Source organism: Haemorhous mexicanus, chromosome 3 (genome assembly GCF_027477595.1).
Source record: "Haemorhous mexicanus isolate bHaeMex1 chromosome 3, bHaeMex1.pri, whole genome shotgun sequence".
NCBI lineage: Eukaryota > Metazoa > Chordata > Aves > Passeriformes > Fringillidae > Haemorhous > Haemorhous mexicanus.
The window spans coordinates 29,003,886-29,022,836 of NC_082343.1; the positions used below are offsets into that span (position 1 = coordinate 29,003,886).

The 18,951-nt window shown below is 43.1% G+C and overlaps 1 protein-coding gene across 1 annotated transcript; it reads right to left on the minus strand.

Annotated features, from left to right (window-relative positions):
• Window positions 1–1,195: 1,195 nt before the first annotated feature.
• CALM2 (calmodulin 2) lies at window positions 1,196–14,323 on the minus strand. The gene is made up of 6 exons (XM_059841222.1): window positions 14,172–14,323; window positions 9,876–9,906; window positions 4,724–4,867; window positions 4,540–4,646; window positions 3,565–3,700; window positions 1,196–2,106 (listed from the first exon to the last, which is right to left on the minus strand). Exons 1-6 carry the CDS (start codon window positions 14,172–14,174, stop codon window positions 2,078–2,080), a joined length of 450 nt encoding a protein of 149 aa, XP_059697205.1. The 5' UTR covers window positions 14,175–14,323; the 3' UTR covers window positions 1,196–2,077.
• Between the last annotated feature and the right edge of the window lie 4,628 nt (window positions 14,324–18,951).

Genomic DNA, 18,951 nt, shown 5'->3' on the forward strand with positions numbered 1-18,951 from the left:
AATTTTCCTCAACCTCTGCCATCCTGTCTTGCCCCAAGCTCTTAGAAGCACAGGATGAAGACTGGGTCAGAAGTGTCAGTTTGATTGTTTATTTTCTAGAAGGCAAATCCTAACTGCTAGGAAATTTAGACTGCATAAGTTTCCCGAATCAGACTGCCAGCACACAAACAGGAGTTCAAAGGAATTCTGATGCTGGCTATCAAAACATTTTTGACAAGCCTTCTCTGGAAAACTAATAGAGCTGTTCATAGTCCTCAGAGAGCAGAGCTTTAAGATCAGTGACCATAAACACTTGATTAAATGCTCCTGAATTTGGACTGAACAGGTGTCCTAATTTTAGATGCTCACTGCATTTATAAATACATCAAAGATGATTGGAGCAGTTTTAAAACATTAGGTAACTGCTCAGCTGGGACCACTGAGTGGTACCCAGAGGCAGGGGCCAATGCTGTGTTTCAAGGCCAGCAGCATCCCCAAACAAGATAACCATACAGCATATGTACAGTCAAGGCAGTTGTTGCCAGGAGAGTAGAGAAGCAATGGGCACGAGCAGCCTCTGGCATTCTTTTGAGTTCTTGGATTTGTCCTTGGTAGAAACCAGGTTTGTCTTCCACTTTAAAAAAAATCAAACCTTGACAGAAAACTAGTGCTATAAGTACAGCCATGCTCAATAACAAATGAGGAAGAGAATGTTTTCCTTCTGTACTTTGAGCTGACTGCATTCTGAATGGCAACTCAGACATGGCAGTTTCAGAAAAGCCCAAGTGTGAGACTAAGTTACCCCAATGTAGCAACTGACAGGGAATAAACTCCAAAATAATTAAAAGAAAGCAAACAGGTTTAGTTGTCCGAACAAGGAATTTTAATTTTAGGTCAACTATTGAACTAGGTCAACATCCAGTTCACAATGTCTACAGATAGTGGGCATAGCCAGTCACTACGGTAAGTTTATTGAAGCACCAAGCTCCACACAAGACTGTAAAATACATTTTAAACTACTAGTAAGAAAGCTTCTTCAAGTCAACAATACTATTAAGGGCCAGAGTTTAAGGACTAAGTTTTCACCTTCCAAGCTATTTTAAGACAGCCAATCCATTGCATAAGCAAACCAAACTGCTACATACTGAAACACAGAGCAGCAACTGCATTGAACAATTCCTGTAAATAATTCAAGGATACATTGAAACAGTATGGGTAAATTGTAATTTTTTTATTGGAAAACAAATATACAACTTGGAATGGATTTGAGGCAAATCGTGCCATAAGCAGATTTTTTTGAAAATAAGTGGCTAAACAAAGTTTAAAAAGCATAGTAACAAGAGGAGAAAATGTTTTCTGGCACAGGACCAGCAGTACAAAAAAAACTTGTGTACGAGTACCTGGATAAATCACCCGTTTTGCATTAGTGCAACTTAAGTTTCATATTGTTGACTGTCAATCGTCTACAACGTTAAGACTCCACATTTCAACAACATGTTACAGGTATGGCCACAAACAAGTTACTGTGAAATAAGCTAGGAGAATGACTTTTTACAGTGCATTAGCCACATGATATAGGCTATTCACATCACTTTATCCTGCAGTTAAGCTGCAAGAGTCCTTATCCTCCCATCACAGAAAGGGGGAAAAACTCCTATAGGAAAAACTCCTATGTACTCGAGAACTAGAACCAGCATGTTGCTTTAACTAAGGATCAGCTAATGCATGGTAAACCCTAGCTTACTTTATGTAACTTGTCACACTAGTCATACCTAAGTTTCCTAGAGAAAGCTACTTTTTTAATAGACAATCCAGATGTTCCCTCAGTTAACCAACTTCATCTAACTTTAGATGTGCAGAAGGGCTTAAATATCCAGAGTAAGCCACATGCAACATTTGTTACTTAGATCAATTTTCCAAAAATCAGAACAATGACAGTAAGATAAAGGAGAAAAACATGGAGGAATGGCCTTCTAATTACTATACATGCATAATCTTTTGACAGTAAGGGAAAAACCTTTTACAGATAAGTTACAAACAGAGAAAAGGCAAATAAACAATTTTGTACAAGAAATTTAACACATTCTGTACAACGTCTTCACTTCGCTGTCATCATTTGTACAAACTCTGTAAAAAGAAAGAGTTGCATAAGTTATTTGAAGGAAAAAAAACTGAATTGCAAGATCTGAGAAGTGGCCTTACTAGTGCTGAACACTGTTTGAAAATTGCATTTTTAGTTACATTCAAAAAAGCATCTTCAAGACAGTCCTCTTTTCCAGTAATCACACCTAAACTCCTCCTACTTTAATGGCTAGAGGCCTTTATTTTTCCATAAAAGTTGGTCCCTCAGTGAACTGGGGAACAGCCTTACTTCCAAGATAAAACAATTAAAGGGTCCTATGCCCACAGACTTACTGATGGGGATAAGACATCCAAGGATGACTAAAAGATCACTACAAACCGCACTGAAGTGACAATCAGCTAAGGAAGTGTACAGGCAGACTTTGTGTTGGTTTGAACTTTTATTTTCCAGAGCAGAACAGTTAAGTCTTACCATTTTATTTTGCCTGGCTGGCTTTAAGCAATTGATTCAATGCTTAGTCACAAACCCTTTCAAGCTAGAACCCACAAAATTCATCACAAGATGAATTCTTCATTCATCTTGCTGAAACATAGTTTCAGGTACAATAATGACAGGAAACCCAGAACCTAAAAGGAGTTAACTGGCTGCTCAAATTTTGAAAGAGCAACTGGAAGCAATAGGGACACAGACCCTCTCTAGTGCCAGTCTCTGACAGCCTACTCAAACAGTGATGAAGCAGCAGGCTTGTGCATAAAAATTACTTTTCACTCACAGATGTCTGTGTACCTTTAGGCCACAAAAAAGGCCTCAAAGGGAAGGCATACCTAACACCTCAGAAACAGCACAGATATTATCTGAAAATACCCTAGACATTTTCTGTTACATGTTCAAAATGTCAAAATGAATACAAGCTTAGTGTGTCTCAGCTGCAAACAACTGTCTAAAGGAACTCCTGCTTGCATGACTTCGTTTACAGCTCAATGTCAGAAAGAAAGGAAGAAATATAAAGAAATTACTATTGCAGCTGATTTACGTGAAATTAAGGTATTTAAAGTATCTTCTGAAGGTCATGAAATTTCTGCATATTTTAGAGGCTTTCTCCTTTTGATTAGCAAGTAATTTTAAAAGCATTAATGGCAAATGAGTGACATCCTACAGTCAGATCAACAAGCATTAGTTAACAGAACAGTACAAACAGTACATGAACATCTCTGACAACTTGCTTATTCTAATGGTCATTAGACATCATTAGATTTACAAAGTCAATTCTTACTCTGTACAGCTGAATACTCCTTTTTTGCCTTTGGCAGAAAGGCAGCAATAACACTTAAACCCACTGAGAGGTACACAATGTACATACTAATTGAAGATTAGCTTAAAGGAACACTGTGTGTTCAGATGAACTTGTCTGAACAGTGCCCTATTCAAACTTGGTGTGGCTATCAGCTCCCGAACAAGCATGACAGGTGCTACACATAAAGAATCAATTAACAACTCCTTACCTTCATAGTTTACTTGACCATCACCATCAATGTCTGCTTCCCTAATCATTTCATCAACTTCTTCATCTGTTAGCTTTTCCCCCAGATTTGTCATCACATGACGGAGTTCTGCAGCACTAATGTAACCATTACCATCCTGGGAGGAGAAAAAGGAACACTGGAATAGACTTGCCTGAGGCCTAATGACTTAACTATAACTTAAGAACATTGCAGAGCAAATTGAACATTAAGAAGTTAACACAGCCTTAACCACCAGTATTCGCACAAGGTACATGAGAGCTGTAAGCAGATCTTCAGCACTGTCCAATGCCTTTGGGCATTGTAATACTATCTTGCAGTCTTTGACTGTCCTATTCTGACATTTTTAAACCATGAACAATGCAATCAGCACCTTTTGCAGCTTCTTAGGTGATGGATGCCTATTAAATCACATGACTGTGGTTCAAGTGCTGATTTCTTACAACAGAAGCTACTTACCTGATTTGTCTGTTTCATGGGAGTCCAGCATAGAGCCACAAGGACTTCAGAGATGACTTTTACATATTCCAGTACCAGTTAGGACACCGAATACTGAAGTACTAGTGTACACTAACTCAATTCATGTTTTCCTCCCCACACCCCAAGGCACCTCACATCATGTTTTCAGCTCCAAGGTGCATCTAAAGTAAGCTGAGTAACTTTAGACTCTTTTAGCAATTTACTTAGCAAAGACTACATGAAAGACTTAAAACAATTTCCTGCCAGACATCTGGAAGTATTTCAGTATCACAGCAAGCAGTACTTTAAATTGTGTCACTTATTACTATCCTGACAACTCATGTGACTTTCCCATACCACCACTGAGCCTAAGAGCGTGATTGGCCAGCCTAGAGGCTCTGTGACAGGACTGCAGATACCCCTCAGATCTGTGAGAAAGCACATTACAAGCAGACCAAGTTTTCTTAACAGAAATATTCCAGGTAGACATTACAGTACCTTGTCAAAGACACGGAACGCTTCTCTAATTTCTTCTTCGCTATCTGTATCTTTCATTTTTCTTGCCATCATTGTCAGAAACTCTGGAAAGTCAATTGTGCCATTGCCTGAAAGGTTGAAAAATCTTTGTTAGAAAAACATGGTTTAGGCACTTTATTGAATTACCTATTAGTAAAGTTCTTACCATCAGCATCTACTTCATTGATCATATCCTGTAGCTCTGCTTCTGTGGGGTTTTGACCAAGTGATCTCATCACTGTCCCCAACTCCTTTGTAGTTATAGTACCATCACCATCCTTGTCAAATAGTGAAAAAGCTTCTTTGAATTCTGTACAGAACAAAAAAAAGTTATTCCCTTAAGCTTTGAAATGTTAACAATAAAAAAAATCCACTGCTACTGACTGCTGCAAGTTACAAAATTTCATTTCAATCTTCTAAGAAAATTCTGATATACTGCTCAGCCTGCTACAATTGCAATGGCAATATGGCAACATCAACATCTGAAAACACACCCACCAGGCTACTGATGAACCACATGTTGACCTAAATTAGGATGGAAGGTCATCCATTTCCAAAAGACTCAGATGTTTGTTACTGTCTATCTTGAATAAGGGTTCCTAATATGGAGCTGAAATAGCTGTCTGCAACTACAATGATCCACATCCTGGGTAGGAATTTCATCTCAAAATGAAACAATATGGAATTGCGATGAGAAAATTGAAAATGGTACTTTAAAGGTACATATGCTACAGCTTAATAGCATGTTGTTACTAATAGAGGAGATGAGTCAACAGAAAAAGGTATTATCAGACCAAACTACTCCCAAGTTTCTCAATATAAGCCACTTCCGCTGGACACAGATGTCTGAACGTTGTATGCTACCACAATTGTTCAAAGAGGAAAGCCACTGGAGCCTTCATTCTGAAAAGCTGCTTACAAAACTGCTTCAGGCCTACTGTATCCTGAAACAGCCTTCACAGAAATGTTTCTGACTAGTTCTAAGACTGCTTTGCTGTGTTTCAACACTACCTCTTAACCCCCTACAATGGCTGTATTGTAGCCAGGAATATTAATGCAAGCGTAACATGCTTAATTGTCCAGTCCAAAAATGGAGTTGGTTTTAATCCATGCCATCTGTCTTTGGCCACAGACCTTAAACTAGCTCACTGGACTGTGGAAACTCATACTCATGACAGTTAAGCACAAGCATCTTGTCTATTGCCTTGCAGACTTCAGATCCCTTTACAGCTTTTGAGCCATCTGAGAGATCATGGCTCTGGACAACCTGTCAGCTCAAGGGTATCAGAAATACTGCATCAGAAATACTTCTAATCATTGGGGTTTTTTTCAACATTTCCATGCAGCCAACTTTCCAGATGGTGGGTTTCCCATACCAGAATTAAGTCACAGTAAAAGCTGTGTTTTCACATAACCTGAATGAAGCCTTTACTTCATACTCCGAAACCCTTGAGGTGAGTACAAGCTGGCAAGTGTTAAAAATTCAACTATAAAAGTAGGTTTTTATAGTTCATGAATGCAGCTACAACACCAGAGTCAGAGAGTCAAATCCCACAGAGGGGAAAAAACCCCACTGCTTTTCTACATTTAAGTCTGAAGTGTTCCAAGAGCCAACCCCCACCATTTAGCCCATCTGAATCAGAGCAAGGCTACCACAGGACCAGTAGAAACAGTTTCAAACTAATATGTATAAATCACAAAGCAGAAACAAGTAGATGCAACCTGTACCTACAATTCCTTCCAAACGGTCTTTGGGGGGCTAGTTTCACTTATCTTGAAGGCAACAAACAGGTTTCTTATGGCTAAGCTCCTACACCAGGGAAAAAAATGCTTTTGGGTCAATGCTAGTAGAGATGTTCACAGACTATCATGGAAGAACCTCAAAAAGGAAAAGTTGCATCTTCATGAAGAGTCAAGTGCTCAAGTGTTATCCAAAATGTTTAGCTGTTAACCACTTCATCCTCCACGTGAAAGCCAACCATCACTAACCCAAACATAAAGCACACTTCACAATACTGCAGTGACTCTGCTTAGAAAGGGCAATACTTAATACACAAAACTCAGACTTGCTTTCTGTAAAATGGGCATTTTAGTGGTGTATTCTCAACACCTGGAAGGAACCATTCCAAGGACAAGTCTACCTTTCTTTTACTCAAAGCTGCAATAGATTAAGAAGCAACCAGCTATAAATCATAAAGACAATAAAGCAAGTTGAAGATTAGCAGCATATTCCTGCTTGAAATGCTGAATCAAGTTAAGAATACCATTAAAATACCTCTCTAACCACTTCTAGGAACCACCTCCAGTAATTAGAACAAAGGAGTGACAACATACAGAGATGCAGTTAGACTAGAACAAGAACAACTTGGCAGAGCTTTGGAGGATTTGCAGCCATGGCTAGTGAAGGCACCTATGAAATATTGAAGTTTAGTGAGCACCTCAATTCTGACATCCTGCAATATAAGGTGATAAAACATACCACGCACACTTAAACACCTTGATTCCATAGAGCATGTAAAGCAAATCCTCTTTATTCCACACCAAAGTGCAAATGAAAATTCTCTGCTACAGCTACAAGGTTTCAGCCTTTCCACCCTTCTGAAAAGCATCCTGCATCCCAAGAAAAAGACTGCTTCCAGGCCCCATGAAAGACATGCTAATCCAACAATGTGAACTCTAACAACCTAGCTTAGAATGTTCTTTTAACCATAGCTTCTGAGGCATCTGTGCACCACACCACCTTTCCAAATGCCGTGGCAGCCTTCAGTGACCTAATATGTTCAGTGAACCAGGACTACCATAGCCACTGTTACACAATTTAGCCAGCTATGTCTGGAACTTTTATAGGAGAATGTCAATTGTTCTCTTCACAGCTACCAGGACCTCAACACTTAAACATGTCTATTCCTACTATGACAAATTTTAAATCACTGTTGTGGCCAAATCCCCAACAGAGAACCACAGCACACTAAAGGAACAAGACAGTGAACACCATACATAGGCCTGCTTGTACAGAGAGCCCGTTTAGAACTCTGAAGTCCAGGGGAAGGATAGCTCACTTGACCAGCTGGCTTGGGGACAAAAGTATCTTCAGGCTGCTCTGCCATCTGGCCACCCAGGTAGTCCTGACCCCATTACCTTTGTAATACAACACTTAACCAAAGGGAGAGCCACTTGACTTAGCAACTTTAATTCTTGCTCAATGAAACTGCAGCCAGTGTTACCATTCTGTAGCAACTCGGCTTTCTGTATCAGTCTTTCATATAAACAAAATTTGGAAAGGTTTTCACCCCTACCTACACTGACAAGAAGCTTCAGTCCTGTATGATCAACATGTTCCACAGGAAATGCCATCTGGAATCTTTAAAAACTGTATTGTGATGCTTCACAGCAGAGGGAGAAGGATTTCAATCCTGGAGAAGTGGCTGCTTTAAGTACTCTGGTCTTCTGTTTTAGTAATGGCAATGTAATGTCACCTCTACCTTGCAGTACCATTTCATATGTCTGCCTTCAAACCAAACACTACAGATGTCCAGGGAAGCTCAATTAGAATGGTGGTGGCTCAAGTTTTTCTAGCCAGTCTCTGTAAAACATTTAAACTACCTCTAAGAATCTTCCCCTGCAAGACCACTGGCCTTCAACAGCAAAACTAAGCAGATGCAACCTTTCCTAAGCAGTACTGACAATGATTCCTTCACACACCACCAGTGGGCTTATGTCTTCACATCTGAGGTTCATGGTTTACTTGCAAATACATTTGCTTAACAAAACATCATGGCTGCCCAGAAAGTGGCAGGCCTTTTTACACTGGCTACTAAGATATACTTTTAATCCTTCCATGCAGTTGAAAGCCCCTATTAGAGTATGACAGGCTCATCAATACTTAGTTTTGCTTCTGAGGAGTATATGATCGTTACTGAATAGCTAAAATTTACACTAATCCCAAGGTAGTGTTAATAAACTTCCTGATTATATTCCATAATTAGCTACATCAACTAATAAAGCTTTTACAATTAACAACTGGAATAATGAACCATTATTGGAAAGACAGCAGCAACAACTGATAAAGCCTGCTCTAACTACACTGATCACAAAACCCTTATGCTATGTAGGCCAGTTCCAGAAAACAAAAACCCAAACTGAAGTTGAACTAAATTTGGCTTGTGCTTACTTGTAAGACACTACCATGGCAACAAGTAAATAGACTAGGGACTTTCTACAAAACCATAATTAGCCTCCTTTGAGTAAAAGCAAGCTTCTAGAGTCTAAAAGCTACAGAAGAATGTTCTTAACACTTCAGATTTGGCAATTATGGCAAAAACAAACCAGCTCATAATGACACTTCTGTTTAATACAGTGTCTTCAAGAGCTACACCATAACTAAATAGTAGTATCTCAGAGGCTGTTCTTTGTATGCTTGACCTGGTACTTTTAGATTAGCAGAACCCTAACATCCTCCAAAGTAGTTTCACATGACAGTTATACACATTAAGACTTTCCAGTATTAACACTATACACTTGTCCAATCAAAATCATGAAGTTCTTTAACATCTATGGCAAAGCTGAATTCTGCATTACAAGCTTTAATTCCCATCTATTACTGAAGTTAAGATCAGTCTACTGAGAGCAACAAGATAGCTAAGTTTGTGCAGCCTGCATGAGTAGGACATAATAACCACAAGTTTTTGCCATTAGTAAATGGCTGCCAGGGCACATAACCCATTTTTTGGGGGCCAATATCAAGATATAACAGATGCATATTTATTTATTCATTTCAGAGCAAGTGCCAGACCATCAGAACAGCACATACACAACATTTGTGTCCAAGTACACAATACAGTTCCAAATATGGAATATCAAGAGTTGTCATCATGAAACCCATCCCTGCTGTCATCAACAAGAGCCACTCAAACATCTCTGCTGACAGGAGACAGCAAAGTAAATTATTTTTGCCTTCTGTTAAAAAAGCACTACAGATTCCAAGCTTTCACCAGATCTGTTTTCACCCCCTGTACCCCACCCCCCCCTTTCTGTCGGCACTTGGGACAATTTTGTAGCCATGAGAAAATAATCATGAGTCTACTAGCCAGAAAAGCTGTGAGGATTGTTTAACTTTATTAACTACAAAACTATAATTCATTATATCCATGGTGCTTTTACAGCAGATAAGCCTTTAAAAATTAGGTGACAAATTAAAATATTCCACCATACTACTTTAGTATCTAAGAAAGCTAAATATCTTGTGTAACACAGACTGTCACTGGATTAAGAGATGTGCCAGGTCAAGTAAGAGTAGCAACACAATATAAAAATCTCACCTGCAATCTGCTCTTCTGTCAGTTGATCAGCCTGCAATAAAAGAGAATATGATTATAGTTGTAGCACAAGTTCAAGGCAAAATAAGACAGACTTGTACAGGCCTCTGAGTATGGTAGCTGCTCTTCAGGACTGATTTGTAGCATTCTAGAATAGTTCTAATAAAGCTCAAAAGTCATCAGGATTGCTTGTTAAGTAAGAACTGGCAGCCTTTTATCTTCTCCAGACCCTGCAATATCCCATACACTCAAGCAACAGATTATCATGTGTATCAATCAATAATCCAAGCAGTGCCAGCAAGCTCAAGGCACACAGGTCCCTTTAAAACCAGACTGGTTTTAAAAACTCATTTAGCAGCATACTACTAGCTTCAGCTTCAACACTAAACACTTTAGGTCTCAGTAATGCAGCAGTAACCTCCAAATGACGAATTTAAGGCAGACTAGCTAAATCAGAAGAACATACTCTCCACTAGAATTAAACCATCCCCTGATTCACATGAAACTTTATGTCCAAGACGTGGCTGTGAAAGGCAAGACACCAGCTTCAGTCCAAATGGGTAATTGCAATGGTATGCAGCCTGCCTACAGTTTTTTCAGCCCATTGTCTGCACTGACTCGGTCAGCATAAGGTAACATGGACCCGAGAACAAGAGAGAAAGGCTCTGTGGTCTAAGACAATTTCTGCATCAGTTGGGTGAGCTCCAGTGTATATCTCGTTCTCTTCTCTCACCAGTTTTAAATTCATTAGATTTGATAGCAATGAAAACCGTCAATCTTTCAGGCCAAACCAAAAATGAACTTTGCTCTTGAAAGAACACCATGTTTGAGGACTGTAGAAATACTCTCCCTAGGTTCTCAAATCAGCTGACTGTTCAAATTGTGGATAGCTTGAGTTGAGTTGCAGTAACAAGGTAACACACCTCCTTCAGGGAAACTTCCTGAACCCTTTACTGAAGCACAAAAACCACTAAAAAACAGAAAAGACATATTCACTGCTGAAATACACCACTGCTTTTTCAGCTTCTTTCCTGCTGTGACCATTTAAGCAGCAACCTTTTTATAATTACAGCAATATTGACCGAAAAATTTTCTGTCAAAATTATGCCCACCAAAGTCTCACTCCACATCTGTCAGGGGAAACATGCATAAAAATATATTTACAATACCTGCCAATTTTTACTTTGCGAAATTAAATTACATTTTTATACTGCATGGGAATTTAAGTTACCAGCTGCTGGTTATTCTTCCTGTAACAGAAGTGAAGGTGGCTGCTTGAGCAGTCATACAAATGCTGAACTGCTTACAAAACCCTCTGTGCACACAATACAGCAACAGCCCAAGATAAAGGCCACAGACTGGCTGGGGCTCACCTACTAAGAATCAAGACCACACTACAGAGGAACTCCTAAAGCAGCAGACAATGGCTATTTGCAGCTACAGATTCATTTCTGCTGCAGGAAGTACTCTCATGCAGCTTCCACTTTTTGTTAAAAAAGACTAGCATGGCAGCAGTACTGCTGAGAACATAACTAATTCAAAACCAAGCTTTGGGATGGAAGTGTTCTGCTGGTCACTCAGCAGAAGCCAAACAGATTTTCACCTGGCTACAGAGTATCATTAACACAGACTCATACCTTTGCATGCTATTTACATTTTTATTGTTTGAGTGAAGATAATGATGTGCTGCATTTCCTTAAGTTATTTATATCCACAGAAAACTGTAGATCAGATTTATGCAGTAAGAACCTAGTTTATTCAGGTCAATACTTATGGGTTACCAAGTTGAGTCACATACTTCTTTATATAAACAATTTTATACGGAGACATGACATTGCAGTATGTAAGTTGTTAAGCATTCCCAAACTCTTCCTTCTTTATAAAGAGAAACTCTTCCAGCAATTTAAGACATCCTAACCATGAATTTGGATGAGCTCTGACAATACCTGTACGAGGTGCAGTGTTTGAGAAGAGCACAAAGCTTATTAGAAGGCACAGGTATGAAGCAGTTGAAAGATAAGCGGGGAGGTGGGGCAAGGCTGAACAAACACCATCTGTACTCCGCAGTGCTGGGCTCTGCAGGCACTGCTGCGCAACAGCAGTAAAAGGCGGAGCCAGCGAGCCTGCCAGCTCCCTGCCTCCCGTGCCACCCAGGTGGAGGGCTATCAGCCTGGAACCATGCCTGCCACTTACAGGCCACTGTGGCCTTCCTAGAGGGGCCTCCCGGAGCTCTTGATAATGGTGCACCACACACGTGACAGCGTGCACACCTTCCCCCATGCAACGCAACTTGCAGGCGGTTAAACGCTGACTGCGAGGTGCTCATGCTGAAGGTCTGACATGCCCTTCCTGCGGCCGAGACCCACCCGAAACCCTCATTTGATGGCATCACAGCTTTGACGTGGCTTTCTGCGATTCACGTTGCAGCCCTTTCATTTCCATTGCAATAGCTCCCACCCTCCACCCCCAGACTGCGCCGAGGGCCTGACAAAGAAGCCAAACCTCCCAGGAAGGCAGGGGAGCTGCTGTGTGCGCGGCCGATTCTGTGGCACACGCAGCCTCTAGAGGTAGAGTTCCATTACAGCCGCTATGGCTGCTATGCTGTAACTAGTGTGGGAGCTCCTCCACAGCGCAGGCGAACACTGCAGAGCTACCAGCAAACGGCAGCGCAGGTGACACTGCTTCCCTCTGAAATCTGGCTCCTCGGCGTACTTCGCAGGCATCACATCTGAAGGGACAATTCTGTTCGGGCAGGACTAACTAAAGAACAACAACCGGACTAGACTACACAATTAGGTTTATGGTAGGTTAGGTTGTTTTGGGATCAAATCATTCTGTCTTATCTAGTATGGGCAACACTGGACAGTCACAGGTTGCGCCAGTCTGGTCTATGGGGATGAACTATAACCACATTCAAAGTGTCACTGTGCCTCCTGGACACACCCATTTTTACACAGACCTTGCTTGAAGATACTCCATTTTTGGTTCTGCACAGATGATGACTAAATGCAGTAAGTCTTTTGTTACTACATTCATTGCCTTTTCCCCCCACCCTGCTTTAGGGATGGTTTGCTGTGGAAGTTCACAATTCAAGCTGAAGAATAAATTCAGGCTTCTATTCACCAAATTTCTTTGCCCAGAGACAGCATTTCAAAAAACCCAAATTTTAAGTAGCCATCGTTCACATTAAACGTGATGAGCTGACAGTCACTTGATTCCTCAGCAGAATATAATGAATGAAAAGACAATTCCACTCTACTGCATTTTCTCTCAATGCAGAGATAGCACTAAGTGGTCAGTGGTGCTGCTTTTGCAATAGAATTGTTTCTTTTAGTACGTTTCTCAGCATCCACTTGTTTTATTTTTAAAAAAACCAACAAACGCTAAACTCATATCCTTTAGACTGAATTTGAAACCATTCTCCGATTTCACAAAATGCGTTCTATTTCGACTGTGGATTACAATTCTAAACGCATCGCTAGTAATATTAAAAACGCCGGACTGTCCTTCGCAATGACCAAAAAGGGAAGCAAAAATTGTTTAAAAAAAAAAAAAAAGGACACAAATAATCCCTTGTCCAACAGAGCCACCAACAGCATGGCGCTACCACGAAATCGACAGGGGCTCCAACGCGAACTGACAACAGGTCTAGCGAGGAGGGCGATGGTGCAGTGAGGCACAGCCTGCCCCTCATCATCATACTGCTCAGAAGCTGCTGGGCTCCGCAGTGCCTTATTATGACCAGGCGCAGCACACCTCGCTAGCGAACCGGACAGCTTAGGCTGCCTCATTCAGCCGCACACGCCGAGACCAGGGAGGGAGGAAGCGATAAGAAAGCAGAGCTGGTGCCATCGTGGCAAGCTCCTTTTCCCCCCTCCTCCCAAGACCGCGGGTCCCCTCCCAGGAGGGACCGCTATCCGCCGCTCCCCCCGGCAACGCCCGGCGCCGCCTCACGGCGCTCCCGCCGACCCAGGGGCCGTTTGGATTTGAATCCACACCAACGCCCCAGGGCGGGAAAGGGACCCGGGCGGGACCCGCCGCCGCCGCCACCACCACTTCCTCCCACGCAAACGGCGGCTCCGAGCGAGACCCTCCACCCCAGCCTGAGCCCGCTGGCCGCGGGGAGGGACAGCTTCATCCCTCTGCACACCTTCTGCAGGCGACCTCGCCTCACAGCAGCTAGCCCCCCCCCTCCCCCCCGCCCCCCATCCGCACCGAACTCAGCCGCCCCCATCCCTCCGCACTGCACCGCAGCAGCGCCCGCTGAACCCCGCCGCTGCCCCGTGCCCAGGGACTCACCATGGTGGCCCGGCCTGGCTGCGGGGTGCGGTGGGAGCTGAGGGCTGCACAGGGCGCACGCTGCGCGACCTTCCCGCTGCACGGCTCGCCTCACACTGAGTCCTGCCCGCCCGCCGGCGGCGCCTCATAAACCGCCTCACCTCCCGGATCGCTCCGCGCCGCTCCCTCCCCCCTCCCCTTCCCCCGACAGCGAAGTGGATTGCGAAACGAGTCCCGGCACTTCGCGCTCTCCTCGGCAGGGCGCCCCGCGCCCCGAGTGCCGCTCCTTCTGCCCCAGAGCCCCGGCGCAGGAAGGAGCGAGGTGCGGGAAACTGGGGGAAGCAACGCTTGTGAAACGGCGGGGGGAGGGGGGCAGGGAGAGAAGGGGGGCGGGGATCGGTGCTAGGGACTATTTCTCTGGGCGGAAGAGGATTTTAGGAAAAAATGCCGAGGAGTGTGGGGACTCCGTACGGAGGGTGCTGATTGGTGGGTTCGTACCTGCAATGCGTCACTCGGACATGCACACTCTGGGCTGGGAAGGCGGGCACCCCTCCCCCCGCCCGCAGTGCGTGAGGGCCGGAGCAGCCCCGCAGCCCCGCCGAGCCGGGGCCCCGGCCCAGGGCGGCAGCCGAGTCCCCCGGAGCGCTTTTGCTACAGCGTTGCGAGCCACTGTCTCCGCGCTGTGCTCCGGAAAGCCTCGCCCACACAGAGTTGCCAAATGAGACTCGCTCTGTATCCAGCACAGTCCAGAAAAATTCCCACCTTGCGCTGCAAGCTAGAGATGCTTCGTCGCTTGGTAGCGTTGTTGAAAAGAATAGATTTCACAGAATCACTTTGGTTGGGAACGATCTCTGAGATCATCGAGTCCAAGCCGTGACCGATCACCACCATGTAACTAGACCGTGGCACCGAGTGCCACATCCAGGCTTTCCTTAAACACTTCCAGGAGCGGTGACTCCACCATCCCCTCCCATTCCAATGTCTTATCTCCCTTTCTCTGAAGAAACTCTCCCGCATGTCCAATCTAAACCCCCCCAATTCGACATTTTCCCTTTTCCTCCCCCATTTCCCCTGCTAGGAATTGCATATGCCCTGGTCCTGTGCCTAATCACAGGTGGCCAGCAATTCTGAGCTAAAACCTGGAGTCTTGCAAGGGTTTTCTGTAAGATGCATTTGGACAAGTGGCTCCAGGTGCATTTTTCAAATTTGCCCATGTATTTTCAAAGATAATTCAACAGGGAGCTGCAATATTGGCTGAGTCCAGTGACAGCAGATCTACCTGTCCTCTGTGGAAACCACAACATTCATTTTTGGGACCATAAATACATAATTAAACTTTGGGGGCCTGAGTTAAAGTTTTCTGACCTAAGTTTGAACAAAATCACAATACCAATCACATTTCAATGAAAAATTACCTACTTCCACATTTATTGAAATAATTATTTAGTTGATATTTACACAGTATGTCAACAAATAGTTTTTATACCTATTTGTGCACTGTCAGTACACAAACTAGAGCAATGGCTCTCACTTTGCACACTAAAGAGGTTTTATTCATCTCAGTTCTTCATGGTCTTTGGTTTATAGGCCTCAGAAATAGGATGTGCTTGGGATGGCACTAGCATGAATGAACTCATAAAACAAAAATTCTGTGAGTTTTTTCCCCCTGAACATTAATTCAAATTCTCAGGACTGCTTTCTTTTCAGGATCTTGTATCCACTGAATTCAGAAACAAAGTAGAGGGGAAAAAACCAGAAGGCCTAGTTTCCTAAAATAATCAAGGACCCTTTATTAAGTACCGTGCCTCTCATCCTCACTTCATGTTCATAGGCAATACATAAAACACCACCATAAAAGCTGGCCTTCAGCCTTGAAATCTATCTGCAGTTACTGTTTTGTGATGCACTGGTTTGTTAGGCCGCCTTTCCCTTTACCTGTATGTATAGTCCACAAATCAAGCACATCTGAACTATTGTCTTTTCAAACTCTGATAACATTTTTTCAATGTGTAATGTCTACCTAGATGAATAAATTACTTCCCAGAGCAGGCAATGACTGCCAAGGTTATTGTTACCCATGCTTCCTCTAACCACTGCCATAGGAATCAGGAGCAAATCCCTGCCTGTGGTCTGGCTATGCTGGATGCAGACAACTGAGCTTCAGTCGAATTCTCCTCCTCCCTGATGCCCCCTTTGGTTCAATTTTAAGGATTGCTCTGACATTCCCAACTTCTTTGCACTTCTAGAGGCGTGAATCTGTGCAGAAAAGTTCTTGACCAAAAAATTCATCACCTGCTCTAGATTTGGGATAAAAGTGGCATAGCAGTGCTCAGGGTGCATTCCTGTCACACCCTCAAATCTGGAGCAGAGCAGAGTGCTGGTGCATTTTGCTAAGAGACCTTAGCTTGGGTCCTGGCAACAGAATGCTCACGGGTGTGTGGTGCAGCGCCTGATGGGCCAAGCCCTTCCTTGGCATCTGTCTTTTATCCTCACATTACCTGAGAGAGGCAAAACATTGTGACACCTAGGTTGCTCAGGTGCCCAGGCTCGAGGAATCTGTTGAGATGTTGTAAATCTGCATTTCTGTGAAAGTGGTCCTGAGGGATTTGATGAGAAATATGTGGAAGGGCTGTATTGAGGTAGCAAATTCTGACTGAATCCTGTTCCTGGAGTTTGCCACTGGCCATCGAGAGCATGGAGGCTCTAGGAAACATGAGGGGCACAGCATGAGTGAGCTGTAGGCTCATTAATTATGGCTTAAGGGTCTGCTGAGGAGCAGGGACTTGAATGCAAGGGTCCCAGAGGACCTGACCACCATACTGTATGTTTTTGTGTATGTCCCTTAAAGGATTTGGTATCTATAATTTTTATTAAATTCTTCATACTCTTTTTACTTATGTTTAGTTTTCTGTAGAGAAGTGGTCATTCAGAGCATCCTCCCTCTGCTGTGGGTTTCTTAGGCCCCCTGGTTCCTTGATCTCTCTCTCTCCCTCTCTTCCATTTCTCTTTTCTTATATGTCTCCTTTTTTCCATCTGCATTTTCCTACAGCAGCACCCATTTCCTGTGGGTTTCATCACCACCCCCACCCTGCTTCCATCTGTTGAAGAGATCAGCCACGAAGTTAACTTGCAATTACGCTACCCGTGAAATTACACCAACACTTCCAGTGGCATTACTAAGCATTAAAGTGAACACCCTGGCGAAATTAATGCCAGAGGGGGGAATTTGCCCCTTGCATAAATGGGTTGTTGGCAACCTCAGGTAGGTAAATCAGCAGATCCTCAGGTACCTTGGGGTAGCCAGAGAGGCAGCATTGCTTTTCAGCAGCCTAGCTGACACTCTCTGCAGCCTGCATGTGCCACGAGAGTCAGAGAAATACATCAAATGACCAGCCCAAGCTGTGGGCTGTGGCTCTGGCACCTCTGACAGAGCAATAATAGGAAATGATGGTAATTTCTCTGTTGCAATGGTCAGGTATAGTTCTACCAGCTTGGTCTACTTAGCATGATAATATCTCTCTCTGCTATGTAATTTAGTAGATTTGTCAATGTTTGTGATCTGTGCTTTTTTTCTTCCCCCTCAACACAGAAATACAGTTTTACAGAAGTCCAGTTTAAGGATTGGGGCAGAAAATTAGAAAAGCAATTTGAGTTCCAAGGTTAGATGAGCTGTATATGCCAGCAATTTTTACAGTTACTCTTTGTGGTATATATAATATTGTGTAAATGCAATTTGTTCTGTTGTTTTAATAATACTTTAGTGGATTATTTGGACTCATGTATACAGAATGCTGTGCCATAGTACAAAAATGCTATAGCTGCTTCCTAAAGATTATTGTAATAGTTTGAACAACCTAATTAGAAATTAGCTGCAAATTTTATAAGTGAATTTCTGAGATAAGAAGAAAAAAGTTCTCTACTTACCATAAGTACTAACACTTAGCATTTAACGCTGCATACAGAAGGAAAATTGTTCATGGCTGTTTTCCCATAATGGGTCTGATTTTTTCCAACTTTTTCCGTAACAGAACCTGCCCCCCCTGAGAAAGGCCTTTATCCTCAATTCCAGCTTTATGTGCATAAAACTAAGGTGGAAATCAATATTTATCCACCAGATGTATTTGGAAGGCCCATTCAGCCCTCAGCAAGGAAAAGCTTAGTTATCTACAAAATTTTAAGGTGCTTCAGGTACCCTGAGAGCATCCACTGATGAAACAACCCAGAATGCTGAGAGCCGGAAGGCTACCCTCACCTTACATGGATGGCAGCAGTGGATAGAAAAAACCAGAGGCTTGTGGACTGTGTTGGATGGAAGGCACCTCCTCTAATACAAACATGGTTGTGGAAATAACTGCACTTTCTCCTTGCATGTAGAAAGCCTTGTCCAGTCCTTTGTGCCTGGTCCCTAGAGCACTCACACCTGGACTGCATAGTGCCCAAAATCATGGGAATAGCATTTCTTCCCCTAGGGAGTATGGACAGGTGATTCCTCCACGCTTCACTTTCTGTGGGAAGTGCACAGACAAGAACAGTACCTGGCAGAAGGGACTGCATTACCTGCCTTCAGAAAATACCTGTGGCTGTGTCAATGCTGAGGGTGAACCAGGCATATCCCAACCAGCTTGTAGGTAATTCAGACAGGAATACCAAGGCAGCTCTAGCAGTGTGGTGCCTTCCATGGAGCACCAGACCCACTCGAGAAGCCAGGCAGGTTTGCAGGCAGCGGATACAGACCTCTGTTGTTGGGATCACACTGCTCCCCTCCTCGAGGCTAGATGTTGTAAAGCTGATTCAGGTGACC

Coding starts and splice junctions, on each gene's coding strand:
- CALM2 (XM_059841222.1), bottom strand. Junction 4,868..9,875: donor GACAGAAGAGCAGATTGCAG/GTGAGATTTTTA, acceptor TGTTCTGTACAG/AATTCAAAGAAGCTTTTTCA. Junction 3,701..4,539: donor CGTTCCGTGTCTTTGACAAG/GTACTGTAATGT, acceptor TTCTCCTCCCAG/GATGGTAATGGTTACATTAG.